Source organism: Bos javanicus, chromosome 2, assembly GCF_032452875.1.
Source record: "Bos javanicus breed banteng chromosome 2, ARS-OSU_banteng_1.0, whole genome shotgun sequence".
Lineage (NCBI taxonomy): Eukaryota > Metazoa > Chordata > Mammalia > Artiodactyla > Bovidae > Bos > Bos javanicus.
Genome location: NC_083869.1, coordinates 100,591,409 through 100,608,533, shown reverse-complemented (window position 1 = coordinate 100,608,533; position 17,125 = coordinate 100,591,409). Strand labels below are relative to the sequence as shown.

Sequence of the window (17,125 nt, the reverse complement as noted above, 5' to 3'; positions counted from 1 at the left end):
CTTCAGGAGGTTCTGGCCTTTGTCCTGGGTACAGTTTCAGAGTTGTAAAAAGCAAGGGATATGTGCACTGATATGATCCAATCCCATATGTTTTAGACCAAGAAGAGTCCAGAAATTTGTATGGCTAGCAATGACCTCTGGAGGTCGTGGAGTGTGAACATGGAAGAGGACTAAAGCAGGATCCACTGTAGAATAAACCTAATTATTTAAGGTTGGCTATATCCTAACATTTGTCTTAAGTTATTTCAGACTGAGCAGCTCAGCCCTGGGACAATTTCTAGCCATTTAGAACTAAATTGGTGGCTTTGGACTAGAATCTGCTTAATGAGAATGAACCTAAAACCAAGTTGTCCTAGAGTCCAAGGAAAAAATGAAGTGACCCCATAAAGTCTAAAAAATCTAAAGATGCAGTTCTACAAAAGTGAAAGTCTAGTTTGATCAATTTGCGAGCGTGGGAACGATGGGAGAGACTGTACAGTTATATAGGCTGGAGAAAGAGGAGTGCTTAGATTCCCAGGACTACCTATTCCGCAGATGTTAGCAATTACTAAACCAGCTTTTGAACTACTGTCTGAATGTGAAGCACGAGGAAGTAGGAAGCCAGGTAGGCTAATACAATTGAAGCAGGGTATTCTTTTCTTGTATTTCTAGGGCAGGTCCAGTCTGTGGATGAGCACCGTGGAATGTGGAGTAAATTGTGACTTTCTGGCTTAAAAAGAAAAAAAACAATCTTTTTTGTAAGCATCTCTCAGGTGGTCTGCACGCTTTCCGGGCCAGCTGTCCGGCGTGTGTTTGGGAGCGGGGGGGGGGGGTGGTGGTCTCTGATTCAGTTTATGGCCTCCGGTGAGCCCTTTAAATCCAGCTTCCCCTGCCCCCACCGCTAGGCGCCCAGCTCCATGACAGGTGTTTTCCCAACTCCTGAGGCCCACGATTTTGGGGAGTGGCTGAACCAATAAGATTTCCCTTTGGGGCGGGAGGCGTGGCTAGTTGGGTCAGAGCGGGGGCGGGGTTTGCGCGGCTGAGCCGAGCCAGCCTGGTTGCGTGGAGGGTTGTTTTACCCACCGCCCGCCCCACCCCCTCACCAACCTTTTTTTTTTTTTCCTCCCGGACGGAGTCTTATTAATTTCTCGGTGGGGCTGCAGCTGGAGACCGCGGAGCGTTGGAAATGACGCTCGGAGCTTTAATTACCGCAGCCGCCGGACAAGTGTGAAGAAAGCTGACAGCAAAAAAAAAAAAAAAAAAAAAAGGACAGGATCGGGGGTGAAGCAAGAAGCTTCCCCCTCCCGCCCCTTTCCTCCCAATTTGGACTGGAGGTGCAAGGAAACTGAAAAGCGAGTCGAACAGAGTCGGGCTGGGGGGAGAGGCCGGAAACCTACCGCCTGTTTGCAATCAACTTTTTTTTTTGGAAACCCTTTTCCGAACCCTTCCTTTTTATTGTTGACCAACCAGGGAGAGAGAACGAGAAAGTGAGGAGGGAGCGAGAAAGCGGAGGCTCACACGGGGACGTAGCTGTCCGGTCCGGCTCGGAGCACCGCCGCACACCCTCCAGTACATTCCCACCCGCGTGCGCCCTCCCGCGCACCCTCTCCTGGTCCTCCGGGTCCGGGCCCTAGACCCGCGGACGCGGACTCGGTCTCCCGCGCTCGGAGCCGGTGCACCGCGCGCGCCAGTGCCCCTCGCGACCCCACGCGCGCCCGGCCGAGGGATCTCCTCCGCGTGCCCCGAAAGGGGATTATGCCATTTGGACATGTAATTGTCAGCACTGGATCTGAGACTTCCAAAAAATGAAGCTGGAGACAGGACTGTGGGTCTGGGTGAGCCTTCTCCTGGCGGCGGGGACCGTCCAGCCCAGCTCTTCTCAGTCAGGTGGGTCGCGGTCCTTCTCGCGTTCCAGGGGTTGAACCTGATGCTGCCGGCCGAGCGGCGCCTGGTGGCTCCTCGCCCCCTGCGCGCTTATCCCAACCAGAGACCCTCTCGCTCTCCGGCGTGGAGGGACCACGTCACCCGCGCCTCTTCCTTGTGTTTTTCGTTCGCCCCCTTTTCTATCCCAAACTTACCCTCTGCGTGGGCATGTGTTTTATTTATCGCGAAAAACCACTCTGCGCCCCTTTCTCCGTCCCTTTTCTCTTTTTCTCTCCCCTTGTTTATTTCTCGAGCGTTTTCTTCGAGCCTCTCTAAGCCGCATCCCTTCTGGTAGCGCCTGTTGTGCGGGACGTGGGCGACCCAAAGCCGGAGTCAGAGGAGACTCTCCTTGCCGCGTCTGCCTACCCCCCGCCCCCGCCCGCGAGGGAAGAAGCCTCGGAGAAGCGCTGTACGCCCGGGGCTCCGGGGCAGGATTGGGGTCCCGGGGCCGTGGCAGCTGGGCTCGGGGGAGCCGGAGAGCAGTGGGGAGAGGAGCTCCGAGAGCCGGCTTTGCACCTGTGTGCGCTGCCTGCGGCCGCTGCGTCCCTGGCCGTCCGAGCCTGCGGGGTCAGACCCGACTCGAGCCCAGCCTGGGAGCTGGAGCACGGCGGGACGACACGCCTCGGCTGGGGGGCCCGGGAACACAAGGCCTCCTCCGCTGGCGTCCCCAGCCCTCGCCCCGCGGACTAAGGGGGAGCTGGCTTGCTTGCTTGACCTCTTTTTTTTTTTTTTAAAGGCTTGACCGACTTAAGCCGGGAGCCCGGCCTTCCCGTCGGTTTCTGTGTTTGGCTTCAGGAAGAGTTCTTCCTGTAGTTCAACTTGCTATTGGCCAGAGTCCCTCCAACTTCTGTTTACTGCCGGGCGCGGCTGCTGAGCCGACCCGTCAGGCGAATTAATTGAACCCAAGGCGGGTGCTGCGGCACTGGGTGCGCTACCACTGCTGCCCGGAGAGCTCGCGCCCCGGGACCCCGAGGGGCAGGAGGCGAACTGACCCCCGGGGAGGAGGCGCGGCGGGGCCCGCAAGGTGGATGACAGCCCTTGTGGGCCCAGGGAGCTCAAAGTTTCTGACACTTGTTTCCTGGGGATGAAAGTGGGACAGGAAAGGGCCAGGAAAACCGGGGAGTGACGCGGCCAAGGGGGCCCTTTTGGAGAGCCGGGGAGATTTCCGGAACTATACGGGGCTGGTCGCGAGGGCGTGGGAGGCACCTTGAGAAGATAAAGCCCCCGGGGAGTGGCGAGAGGGAGAGTTTCAGGCCCTCGGAGGGTGTCCTTCTGACCTCACCAAGAAAACAGCGCGCTGGAGTTTTCCCGCTCCGCCCCCGCCGCCGCCGCCTCCCCCCGCTCCCCCCTCGCCTAGTAAATAACAAGTTACAATCCTCAAGCCTTTCAAAATGACCTTCGAATGGCACAATGTGCGCCGTTTGTTCTGGCCGTTTGCACCCTCCCAATTACTCCGAAATTCTTCATGCATACCAGGTCCCAGGCTCCAGCCACCTCCGGAATTACACCAACACCGACTTGAGATTCCAAGCGGCCTCTTAGATACATCCCTTTTTATCTCCCTCCCCATTCCGCGTCCCTTCATATTTCCCCTCAATGGGTTGATTATGCACATTGACCCATTCAGAAGCAGTTGCGACTGACACGCAGGCTTAGCCGAGAGGAATTTCCACCGGGCGACCTACTGGGGGGCTGTCTGGTGCAACCTCTGCCGCTGGGGGACCGGCTGCGAGTTCGCAGCGATTGGGTATTAACTGTGCGGCTCGGGCTTGAGCTATGCCGAAAAGCCCTTTTCAGAATTTCTGCAAGGAATGTAATCCAAATTAGTTCTGCAGCTGTCCTCTTCCTCGTCTCCGGCGACACCGGCTCGCACCCTCGCTGGTCTCTTCTCGCTTTCCCCCCGTGAATTGTCAGACCCACACAAGTGAGCCCATTTAGAGCGCGAGGATTAGCGTGCCATTGTTGTTCCGAGTGTGACTCTGTACTTGAAATTCTGGGGGCACAAAGGCGAGCCTCACTTGTTCCAAACACAGAGTGATCTAGATGAAAGGGCCGCACAAAGAAAAGCTCCCGGTTGCCTCCCTGGTATAATTTCAACACGCAGGCTAAGGTGATCCACTGGAAACTGTAAATGCCTCCAGGACACCTTTTTTTTCTTTTCCCAATCTTCCCCACCCCCACCCTGCCGCACCTGACAGGGAAAGTTCGGCTGGTTTTAATGTGGTGCTTTTATAAAACCAAGTTATGTTCTGGGGTACGAGTGAGGCTCTGTATGTTTGTGGCTGTGGATGTATGGCTGTATGTTCCCAAGTAAATACATATTGCGTGTCTCCCCTCTCGCGGTTAGCCGTCAGTAGCAGTTTGGAGGAGTTTGTTTTGGTCCAAATGAGAAATTAAGTGCGGATAAGTAAACTAAGCTGCCAGAGGGCGACAAGATGTTGAGTGAATTGCTTTTAGATGAAACAAATTAAGGAAACGAGGGAAGACAATCTGCTTCTCGCATTATTAGACACGCTTGGAGTTCAGGGGAAAGTGGCATATTTTTGAAATGCTAATTTCTTAAGAAGCAGAAGGAATGCACCTTATTTACTGCTGTATGTGAACAGAATAAAAATATGAGTGGGCAGGGTTCTGTTGTATAGATCTAAGATATAAAATAGTTGTATCTGAAGAGGGCATGTTCTTATTTTTCTCTTCCTTAGGGGGAAAAATCAGCGTTAGAGAAGATTTTTTTGTTTTGTTTTTTAGTATTCTGCAGGACTTCGTCTCATTTTGAGTGATTTATTTTATCAAAAAATATTATAGCCAAGAGCCCTTTATATGACTGTTATAAAACCTTTATCTCTAAAAAGAAGAATTCCAAAATTTCAGTCTTCCCGCCATGATGGAAAAATGATCAGTATCACCTTTGTGTTGAAATATATATGTATATATGGGTAGTGGTACTGAAGTGGTGGTCTCACATACCTTAATAGATATGTGATAAACAAGTTCAGCCCCTGTTTTTTATTTGCAAGTAACTTAGTCCTGCTTTTCATTCTATAAAAGAGCATGTATTTTTCTTCCGCCCTTGAGATATATCTCCAGAATCAATTTTTTAAACATTTGAGAATAAAAAGGTGAATAAAACTTAGTTAAATGATGAAAAGATGTTCAATATAATTTAAAAAAAAAATCAGTTCTCTCCCTGCATGTGTTTATTATAAACACACCCATGAGTATAGTTTCCACTTTTTCTTTTCTTTCAATTTTTGAAATTCATATATATGTAAAAGGACCCTTTTTAAAGTAAGGTATAATTTTTTTTCTTCAGAATGCTTCCAAATAAATTTATACCTTTTATTTTGACTGCAAATCACTTGAAAATACTATAATGTGGACTGATATGGTAAAATTGGATGACTCTGGTTGTGTCATGATTCCTTGATTTCTGATTTTTTTTTTTCTTAAACCAAACTCCTTTTATTTTTTCATCTACACGCATAGAAAGTCAAATTTTTTGAAATCAAGGTACTTAACTCCTTTATATGTATAATTTTCATTTAGTCACTGAATATGTGTCTTAATTAAGAAATTGCATTAGAATATTTACTGGGGCATGCACTTCATGGAAGATTTATGTATTTTTTGTTCTAGCCTGAACACACTAAGTTTCCTTTGACTGATTTTTAGAGTTTGCATTCATTTGAGGAAAAACCATATTTTCTTCTTAAAGTAGATTCAAATATTTAGTATTCATGAGCTTTCATCCCTTTGGTTCTTAAATAGAAGTGCTATTTATCATCTGTCTTATGCATTCACCCTTTCCATTGCTATAGGTTCCTTTTTTTACATCTTATTATTTATTGAGTTTACACATATGAATATATATTTTCCCCATCTTCACTAAGGGTATTCTTTTTGTGCATGTCTTTCCCAGCAACCTGCCACTCAGCCACTGCAGGAGTCCTCTGAGCCAGTTTTCATTCTTTCTTTCTGATAAATATGATATGGCTGGTTGGCTGGACAATCGCAAGCCATTCCATTGCTCAGATTTATTCTTGAAAGAAAATAAAAAGGCATCGATCCGAGCTCACTAGCACATCTCAAAAACCCTGACTCCAAGGCCACATCTTTCTACAGAGAAGTCCCTTTTTTCCCTTCTCTCTCCCTCTTTTCCCCTCTTGTTAGTAGTCTAACATGGAAGTTAGACTACTGCCACTTCAAAAATGCTAGGGATGCGAGGCATTGTGCTGTATCTAAATATTTTCTGAAGCCCTGTGATTAGAGCCACCTTGAGATTAATGACTATGTAAGGCACACATTTTAGAAAATGAATTAGTGCACCTTAAACATTGCTGTGTGTTAAAGTGGTATCATTTTTTGTATTACTTCAACCCAGTTATTAAGAAAAGTTAGCATATATTAAAAGCAAGAATACGTTTTTGGTTTATTTGACAGTGACCTGCTGCTGTTGGATATCCATGAATAAATTTTAAGTGCCTGTTACATAAAGCAAATGATCAAAAAAACTCTGTTACTTGCAAACTTGTTGGCACTTGAAATCACAGTTGATTTTACCCCTTTGAGAGATACTGCTTTATAGAGAGAGATGTTAATATTTACATTGAAATGAGCTTATGGATGTTTAAAACTATAGCTGTTCTACAGAAATTAATTGTCAAGCATATTCCACTGTTATCTTTGACAGTGATCTACTGAGTAAAGACACAGGGCAGAATTTAAATCAAAGTATAAACTTTTCTCCAGGTTATATCATTTAAGAAATGTTCTACTGTGTTGCATTTGACCATATGGAACTGTGTGTTGCATCTTTATCTACTATTCATTTTCTGAACTATTCTAAATATTAGGCAGTGAAAGTAAAACCTTACTTTTCATGCTAGCTAGTATTCCTACTGACTGAAATTTGCAGTTTATAATGATAAATAATCCTTCAATTTTCTTTCTTTCCTTTCCTTTTTAAATAAAAAAGAGCTTGGACCACTGCTTCCTGAAACAGTAGTTTTCCTACATAATTTGAAGGAGATTTTGCCTATCTGTAATGTGGTTAAGTTTGACACAGGACATAGCCAGGTGGTTCAAATAGGGATTTCTATATTATAGAGACATTGTTCCTCCAAATTCTTTTTAATACCTTGAGCGACTCACTTCTTGTCTTTGTGACTTGGCTTGCATGCCTGAGGGTAAAATGCATGTATTCTCTATTTCTCCATTGTATAGCAGTTTTCTGAAAAAATGGCTTTAAAATCCCGTGATATTGAGATACGTAGCAGTAATGAGTTAAATTGATATATTTAAAACACGAACACATGTTAATAAACATAATGTAAAGTTTCTAAAAGACCAGTACTGTTAGAAGAGCGCCTGTCTAAATGAAATAAAGAGACTATTAAGTTTGAAGAATGTGTATATGAAGGCCATTTCCCCCAAAACTCTACTTTTCAGAATTGGTCTATGGTCTCTTTAGATTTCGTCTTATTTGGCTCTTTCTGAGTTGTTGATAATTCTGACATGTTATTAAAGAAATTGACCTATTTTCCCAGCGCTTTAATCAAAGCTTTAAAGCCTCTTTCTTGTTTTAATATTTGACACTTCAACTGGTGCTTTGTGTTTGTACTAATTTTTCAAGAAGGAAGAGACCTGTCTCACTTTTATAACATAGAGGCAAAATATATGGATATTTGGGGGCTTAATTCTAAAGTGCTTTTTTTGAGCATGTCGTAATTGTTTGATAATTGTTTTCATTTTAAATATGTGATTGCTTTGCAGGCCTGTTGCTTGGCACAACTCCAGGGGGCAGCAGCCACATAGAATTGAATGGGAATGGTGCACGCCTGAGCTGTGGGCAGTGTGGCAGCAGCCCTGCTGTTGTGGGGTGCTGCAGCGTGAAGCGGCAGGAGAGACGTTAGGAGAATCGGATTCAGGCCATACAGTCATTTTCTGTGTGATTTTAGCTTCGACTTCTTGCTTTATGTCTCAGTTTTTTCATTTCCATCAGTATAGCTGAAAGTGATACTCAAACAATTAACATCTTGAATTTTTTTTTAATGATTCAGCTAGACAGAAGAAGGATGTTTAGACTTTTTCAACAAAAGAAAACCATTGGTTTTTAATTATTTTTAAAAGGAACCTCTTTTTTTTTTTTTTCATGTGAACTCATGTGTGTAGCCCTGGTATTGAGAACAGGTAAAGGGTAAAAGGAGATGTCTTTTGTTAAAGCTTCATTGAGAAGCCAGCTTTGTGCCCCCTGCCTTTGGCACTCCCCTCCTTTTTTCCCACTCTGGCAGGGACTCTTCTGTGCTGGCCTACAGAATTCAAGCACTGTTTCAAAATCACTCATCTAGTCCACTCTTTTCATTTTCTAGGTGAGGAAACTGGGAGCCCAGGGAAATTAGGTAGTATAAGTCAGTTGGCAGTTTCCAACACTAATATCATTTTCTTTAGCACAGAAGTACTTGAAAAGTTGCAGACAAAAGAATAAATAAATTCAAGGTTGTGCTATTTTAAAGGAGTCTTGCAAGATTGAATGAAAACAAATGGATTGGAGCCATGGGCCTAATTATCAGACTGTGAAGTTCTTTTCAAGGGGAAAACTGGGGAACATCATCTTTGATTTATATTTAGGAATAATCATTGATTGCATTTGTAACTTACAGCACATTAAGATGAAAGAAATAAAGCAACTTTATTATGACTTGATTCTGTACAATGTTTAGCTGGTAGTGCCTATTCTTGACATAGCATTTTGATCCTAAAATATGAGAGTTGCCTATGTTAGTATCTGTATATAACAGTGCCTTTAAGAGTTTCTTTTACCTGTGACTTTGTGAAGATAACCAATACATAGAGAATGGTAATTTCTTCATTCTGTGTTAAGTAATATGCATGCTTTAAGAAAATTGATTTTAAAGGGTAAACAATGGGTTCTTCATGGCCAGTTAGTTGGTGGGGACCCTTAACTAGCAAATCCACGGGAATACTTCAAACTTATTCAGGCCCATCCTTGGAACCAAGGTTCTCTGTCTTAACCACTGTCCTTATTGGGTCCTTGTCATTTTTCAGGCCCTACTAGGATCACAGTTATTCTTTGCACAAGTGCATCTAAGCCAAGCTTTAAGTACTAAGACTTTATAAATTTACGTCTATAGTGCATTTGCCTCCCTCCAGTTGGCTTCTGCAAGATTCTGCCTCTGGGCCTTGTGACTCTGAAAGTCGTTGATTTAACCTTACCTCTCTTTGGTCGATCCTAACTTCCCTTAAGCGCCAAAGCTTTCTGGATATGGACATGATCAGCATTTCATTGACCATGACAACAGAGGGGAGGTTTAAACCTGTTTTGGCAGGAAGAGTCACTATCTGTTAGAAATTTGCAATGAAAATGGGTCCCCCTCTGTAAAAACATTAACATAGACACCAGGAAACTTCCTCTGCAATATCATTAAACCTCTCTCTTGAGAGCTAGTTCAGGATCATTACTGTTAATCACGTTATTTCCAATATCATGGGGTTACCGAAGCATGCTGCTGCTGCTTAGTCACTTCAGTTGTGTCTGACTCTGTGCAACCCTATGGCCTGCCAGCCTCCTCTGTCCATGGGATTCTCTAGGCAAGAGTACTGGAGTGGGTTGCCATGCCCTCCTCCAGGGGATCTTTCCCACCCAGGGACTGAACCTGGGTCCCCTGCATTGCAGACAGTTTCTTTTACCACCACTGATCCACCAGGGAAGCCCTTCTGAAGCATACTAAATACCAATAAGAATATACAGGACTCACTTTCTCAATTCAGAGAGTTAAACTAATACGAATCAAGGCTCTGTGAATGTTCTGTATATTTTATTGTATTTTAACTTTTTTGAAATTGGAGGATAATTATTTTACAGTGTTGTTTTGGTTCCTACCATACAATAACACAAATTAATCATAATTATTACTATATATATATAGTAATATAGATGTATATATCCTTTCTTTAGAGCCTCCCTTCGCCTTACCATCTCACCCCTCTAGGTCATCATAGAGGACAGCAGCTTCCCATAGCAGGGGAAGGAGGGGGTATGTTGAATTGAGAAAGTAGCATTGACATATATACACTGTCATGTGTAAAATATTTATTTTATTTGAAACATAGTCTAAAAGTGCTTAAAGAGAAGAAAATGAAGGGAGCAATAAACACACCTTTATTTTCCAGAAAGGTCACACTTGTAAGTAATAAACTTTACCTACCACATCTTTACTGTTATTCTGACCTTTATTTATGTCTGGTCCCATAGGCATATGGTCTAGGTGGACATACAAGTTTTAAGCTTTTTGGATGTAGATGGGGATTGTAAACCTGCTCTCAAAAGGTGCATCTACTGGTCTTCTGTGATGTGCTTAGAATATCTCATGGCTAATTAGGACTGAAAAAATGGCGACAGATTCTCCAGGTTCTGTGACTCTGTCTAGGATTGAGTAATGGGTGCTCTAGTCCTCTATTTCAGGATGGGGCCCTATCACTAGCAGGGGATGCCTAATTGAGGTCATGGTTGGCATTTTGCTTTAAGCGAACTCCCCCTTTACTAAAAATTTTATTTGTCATTATTTCCTATTCTTCCCTATAGGCTTCGAGAATATGAGTTTTTATTTTTTTTTTCCTATGGGGACCCATGAAAACCAAATAAAAATAAAAAGGAATAATTCTTTTATACACAGTTTCATTTTTAGGAGTTCCTTTTGTCTGATCATTTTGTCTAGAACTAGAGCCGTTAAGTTTTTTTGATTGCCCGGCTTATTAAAATCTAATCCCTAAGACTTTTGTTGACCTCATCTAGTCCTTAAAAACTCAGAGCAGGCTGTTGAAAGATCCTCTTTTTTAGACTTCCTTCTTGTCACTACCAGGTGACCATGTCTAATATCATACTTTTATTATCCTAGTTACTATTCAGAAGCCTTCAATGGATTCCCATTGCAGAGTTCAAAGCCTGTTAAAATAGTCTTCAGTTTCCTTTTTAATCCAACCTTAAGAGTTTCTTAAGATGTATTCTAAGAACCGGGCTGATGTAGTTGGTATTCCAAAGCCTTGCTTGCTGTCTTTCCCTTGGCTGACCCTTTTCCCTGGAATTCATGTCTTCCTTGGTTGCCCCTGCCTGTCCAAATTGTTGAATCTTTCCATTTCCACATTAAATCACACCTCTTCCTAGAGTCTTCCTTCATTCAATACTCTACTCTTTAATCCTTATCTGTATCACCTATTTGAATTTAATCTTAAACCTTTCTATAGTTATAACTTTTTAAGAGCAAGCATTTTTATCTCCCACAGAGACTTAATGCAGTGCCACATACGTGGTAAGCTCTTTAAAAATATTTTTTTAATGAAAGAATAACATACACTTGCCAAAACAATTTTAAGCTCATTCATAGATGGTTATAACTTGTAATTAAACCATATAAATGCACAAATAAGCTGTTCTAAAAACATAATTATAGAATTGTTAATAATAGATATTAGAAATGTTTATCCTGGGAATTTCCTTAGTTGCTTTCTTGAGCTTTGTAGGATATTTCTTTCAATGGAGTGTTTCCAAGAGTATATCATTTGTTCTCATTCCCATTTTTAGTCTGCTCATAATATGGGACAAAGTATTTTTGTCTTATTTTGGTGAGTTAAATACATGTAAGTACCATTCTTAAACATGTAACTCTCTTGTAGTACACTGTGTTTTTGTGGCCATTCCTTTGTGGTTTCTTATCTCTCATTTATAAATTTTAATCAGTTTAAGCAGTAAACATGTATTGACCTAACTGTATTTAAAGACCCTATTAGGCACTGATGAAGAAGCTCAAGATGCTAGATTTCCCCTTTCTTTCAAACAAGGGCAGATGAGACCAATAAAAAACAATACGAAAATTATGTTATTAAGTGATTTTTCCAAACTCTTAGGGGGAATTTGCCTCTGGAGAAAAGCTAATAAGTATGTCATGAAAAAAAGGGTTCCAGACAGAATGTAGTGTTTTCTATTCCTAGATGTATGTGATAATACAACTTTGTTAATACTAAGATTTCTCAGTATCTTAAAATAGACAGCTAGACATATGCCTCCCATTTTAAAAGGATCCTATAAAAGAAATACTTGCAGCATAACTGAACTGAGAGGTGACTGGGCTTCTCTTAGCTGCTCTCTTAGATGATTCACTCTGCATTCTGAAAATTGGTGAAATGATTATAGTATTTATAGTGTCAGATTCTACCAGGGAAAATGCTCTTCCAGACATTGCTTCTCAGGTTATCAGATTTCAAAAAACTGTCAACCTTTCTAGGTCACTGTGGTACCCTAGGTGTACCTTAATTTATAATAGCCCGAAAGAGTGCATGTAACATCAAAACTTAGACCTAACGGTCTGCAGAGTAATCTATTAATGAGAAAATTGGGTATGGAGACTTTGTTATCTTTGTCTGAAAATTTCTTTTTATAACTTTCCTGATTTTCCTTTAAGAATCCCTGAGAAGAAAGTTTGAGTCCGGGATTATTGCTTCTACTTTGTAGATGAGGAAGTAGCGGTATAAAGAAGTAGTATGTACAGGTGAAGGCTGACTGGTGGGTCTGTTGCTGCAGTTAGCTGTCTGCCCTGTCCTAAACCAACTGCCTCTGCCATCTGCTGGTCCCCCTCTTCCATGTCTTCTCCTAGCCACCGGCGTTAGTGATCCTTCCAAAGGCATGGCTCTTCTGCTGTAACTGCCCCACTGTGAGAGAAAGGGATGCTCAGCCCACCAGATCCTTCTGCTGTCAGATCAGCAGCTCTTTATGTTTTCCCTGGAACCATTTGAAGAAACGTATCTAGTAAATCAGGGGTCCCCAACCTCTGGGATCTAATGCCTGATGATCTGAGGTGGAGCTGGTATAATAATAGAAACAAAGTGCACAATAAATGGAATGCCCTTGAATCATCCCGAAACCATCCTGCGCTCCCCTGGTTCATGAAAAAACTGTCTTCCACGAAATTGGCCCTGGTACTAAAAACATTGGGGACCGCTGCAGTAAATCTGTCGTTTAAGGAGTTCCTTGTTGGGTTACTCTGCCTTTCTCCTCCTCCACTGTCTTCTCCAGAGGGTTTATTTTATTTTGTTTTTGTATTGTGTATTGTACTATGTTAAGGAAATCATCATAAAAGCCTTGTCTTCTTGAAAAAACTTCAAAGCAGGGGCATGTTCAAGATTCTGGGACCTGCATTTATGCAGTTTGGGGAACCTCTTTAAAAACAGTATAGAAATAAAAGTACAACTTATTGAGAGAAAGGCAACCCCAAATTAAAACTTATTGGAAGGCGCCAATACAGGATAAAGGTTCTGAAGCTGAAGCCTTTTACAAAAAGCTTTATAGTACTTCTGTCTGTTTGAAGATTATACAACTTAAGAAGTAATGCTATCACTCATTTAGGGTGAATTTTGGGTGTCATTTTATATATATATTTTTCCTACTGCATGCAGTTGGTATCTTCTGGTAATGTAGAAGAATGCATTTTTTGAGAAAAAAATTGTTATAAAGAGCAAATTCATATGATCAGGCGCTTCAGTATATCTTTCGGTGAAATAATGAACTTTATTTATTTATTTTTTTTTTCCTTGGAAAAAGATTTCTTTTTCTTGGGTTTGGAAAAAGACACAGAAGGGTCTTCCATTCCATTCTCCTGAAGAACCTCCTGGGGCTTTTGCTTTTTCTTCTTTTTGGGTCTTTCACTTGTCTCCTCACACTCCTCCGGGGCACTGCTATTTTCTGAAGAAGCCAGGGCAATCGCAGCCAGCCTTTTCTTTTCCTTCTTCAAGCGTTTCTTCTCCTGTTTCTCGAGCTTCCTAGTAATCTCAGCAGCCGCTTCCTCTGCCTGAACCATTGCCTCCTTCATGACATCCAGATTCTTTCGGGGAATCTCTCCAGTCTCATAGAAGGACAGCCGCTCCTCAACTTGTTCTCGAAGCTTCTCCCCAAAAACACTGGTGGGCACCTCAGAGAAGCAATCGATTCGTGAGGCAATACTGCATTTGTTTGCCAGGTATCGGGAGATGCGACCTTTGTTCTTGGCAGCTGCTCGGCCAATGAAGGTAGAGTGGAAAATGAGTCCGTATTTTGGGGTGTTACCCCTTGTCTTCAAGGCTCTGGAAACTTGGTCCCTTTGCTGGGCCCAGGGAATCACTCAGACACCAGGACTGGCCATCACCCCCATAGCAGAGGCCAATAATGAACTTTATAGGGATAATTTTCAAAATACTTCTACTCTAAATATGAACACACTTAATCCAGATATGTTTTCTTGATGCCATATTTTTAAAATGGGTCATGTAATGCTGTCTCTTATGCAGTTCTGTAGTTCATAATGGTGTGACTTAAAAGAATCTTGGCAGTTTTGGTATATAAAATATATATTACTAAGGCCCTACCGCTTGAAATATACATCATTGAATTTTTAATCATTTGTTATTTAGCACAGTTAAAAATCTATCTTTGACTTTTACCCCCTGGCTAAGTTAAATGTGCCCATTTTAACTGCAATAGACATTATTAGCTGTGAATGAAACAATGCATCTAAATTAAAATCAGTACTCAGCTCAGATATTTGGTAATATTTTAACTACTAATATGTTAACACATTTAAGTAACAGTAAAAGGATTAGTATTTCAAGTCACATTTTTACTATGTAAAAATATCAGCTAAAGAGTTAATAATATTTTCCAGTTGTTTTAATTTCAAATTTAGCCACCGCATTGTCCCTGGTGATATATCAAAACCTCTAAAAGTGTACTTGGAATTAATGGAAACTGAAGTGATTGGTATTCAGATATAATTCTTCAGTGGCCTTTTTACTTTTTCTTTTTTTTTTAAGTGCTGAATGAAGTTTGAAAACATAAAATGCTTTGAGATAGACAGAATAATAGACAAAACATTTTATGCAACTGCTGATGAAAAGGACATTTATTATTTTTTTCTGTACTTACTATATTGCTGGTGGCCAGAATTAGCACACCATGGGCAGAGAAAGAGATAAGACAAACAGAACAGCACACAGCTAATTTTGTTTAGCAAATTTAGATCTGATGCATGCTATTTCACTCCTACAAACTGCCTCAGCCACTTTTGAAGGGTACAGATGAAGTTTGTCTCCCACAGTTTAACAGCTTTCACTCAATATTTATAGGCTATATAAAAATAAATTTCTGCAAGTACTACAATTCTCACTGACAGGATGAGCACTGTGAAGGTAGATTTATTAATGAGAAGAAGGGAGAAACAAAAACATTTCAATTGTTCCAGGTCTGCTGAAAATAAAATATGTCAAAACATCCAAATAATCTTTGTTTCAAGGACATGTATAGTGGGGCTTTGCATATTCAAGGGTTTTGACTATTTACTATTGAGTAAATCAGAAGTCCCATTATTTTAAGATAATTTTCTAATTCAAATCTGGTATGTGGTTAGATGAATGTTCTGGAACTAGTCATTCATCTGTTGGATAAGCCAATAGGAAGGGATCCACAGTAATTATCAGAAAGTGACTATAAAACAAAACAAACAAAAACTCAAACCTTGATCTTTGTTAAAAAAAAAAAAAAGTGTCATCATCCAAAAGAATAAATTTTAATGAATTTCTAAGAGAGACTAACTTACCTGAAAAAAAATATACCACAAAAAATCTATTGCTTGATGGCAACATGATCCTAGAAAAAGCCAGGGATTTGGACAATAGTATCCATGTTTGAGAATATCTCAAGAAACATCCCAAATGTCTTTTCTGTCATAAGGTAATGATATCTAAAAGGTTATAATATTATTTACATATCTGCTAGAGTTTTGTTCTGACTTAAGACTGCCTGGCTAAGTTAAATGTGCTCATTTTAACTGCAATAGACATTATTAGCTGTGAATGAAACAATGCATCTAATTAAAATCAGTACTCAGCTCAGATATTTGGTAATATTTTAACTACTAATATGTTAACACATTTAAGTAACAATAAAAGGATTAGTATTTCAAGTCACATTTTTACTATGTAAAAATATCAGCTAAAGAGTTAATAATATTTTCCAGTTGTTTTAACTTCAAATTTAGCAGCTCCATTGTCCCTGGTGATATATTGAAACTTCCATAATCAAGTTCACTATAGAGAATCATATTCATGAATTGTTCATCTCATCATATTTCCAGTGGTTATTTCAAGGTTAATTTTTTTCAGACAGCTTCTGTCTTGATTAAAGCTGTAGTAATTGTATATATGCTGATACAGCACATGGAGGTTTTAAACCAAAGACATCTTTGATTTCATAGGAAGTCAAGATCAAATGCTTTTCAATGCTTCTTACTCAAATATATAAAAAAAATAAATTTCATGTCTATTTTTTTTTAATATCTACTAAGAATGTTGAGACTTTTGTTTGGCATTTTCAAAAATCCTGGAAGCCTGTATGGAAGGATATGAACAACGAAATATATTCCGTTACCAGGACTAATATCCAAGTGCTATATTCCTTATGCTTTTATTGTTTGATAAAATATTAAAACACATTTTTACCAATTGGCTTTCCCAGAGCCTTCCCTAAACCACTTTGAATGTTATTCTTGCAAGTAATAAAGTCTTTGCTGTATTTTAAAATACTTGGAATGTGAACAGCATCATACTAACTTTGTCACTATTAAGTATTAGCCTGTATGAAGGAGGCATGTTTCTAAGTTGTGTATCACAGCTTAGGTATTTTATTACTTGACTTGAAGTTTAAAAGGACATTGCTTAAAAACAATAGATAGGATGTCACTAGTTCTCATATTGAATTAACCTAGGAGAAAACCATATGAGTGATGCAGGGCAAAGGACTCAAGTAAAGCAGATGCTATGAATTTTCCTGGGAGTGATCGAGAAAAAGTGTGCTGTGAGTTTGTCTATAAATTGGGCTGCAGAAGAATCACAACAATTTAAATTTGTAGTTGCCATAACTGTGGGAATAAACATACTACGTGCTTACGTTATTAGTCAGAATGAACAGCTTATCTGGCAAGGTGTCAGCTGCTCCACAATTGTGTATTAAGTCACTTAAGATAGGAGTCTGTTCCTTGAGAGCACCACATATACTCTTTTCACTTATGGTGGATAAGAAAACATTCAATTAAAATTTCTTTACACAATTAAACTGTAATATTGTGAAAGAAGTTGTGAATTTCATCTTGTGATTCTCTTGGTGGCTTACGTTTGGGCCTGCGAT

General features: G+C 40.7%; 1 protein-coding gene and 1 non-coding gene across 7 annotated transcripts in view; one reads left to right on the top strand and one right to left on the bottom strand.

The window, feature by feature from the left end:
• Nucleotides 1-955: 955 nt before the first annotated feature.
• The window catches only part of ERBB4 (erb-b2 receptor tyrosine kinase 4), a 1,283,620-nt gene continuing 1,267,450 nt past the window's right edge, over nt 956-17,125 (top strand). For 4 of the 6 annotated variants that reach the window (XM_061383869.1, XM_061383859.1, XM_061383854.1 and 1 more), the window contains exon 1: nt 956-1,866. In XM_061383869.1, the coding sequence (XP_061239853.1) occupies nt 1,785-1,866 (82 nt within the window). In that variant the 5' untranslated portion in view covers nt 956-1,784. The remainder of the gene's footprint in view (nt 1,867-17,125) is intronic. The other 2 variants (XM_061383866.1, XM_061383850.1) reach the window with 1 other exon arrangement.
• Nucleotides 14,064-14,146, bottom strand: LOC133236284 (small nucleolar RNA SNORD86). Its single transcript, XR_009732826.1, has one exon. It is a non-coding gene; the product is annotated as a small nucleolar RNA SNORD86 (small nucleolar RNA).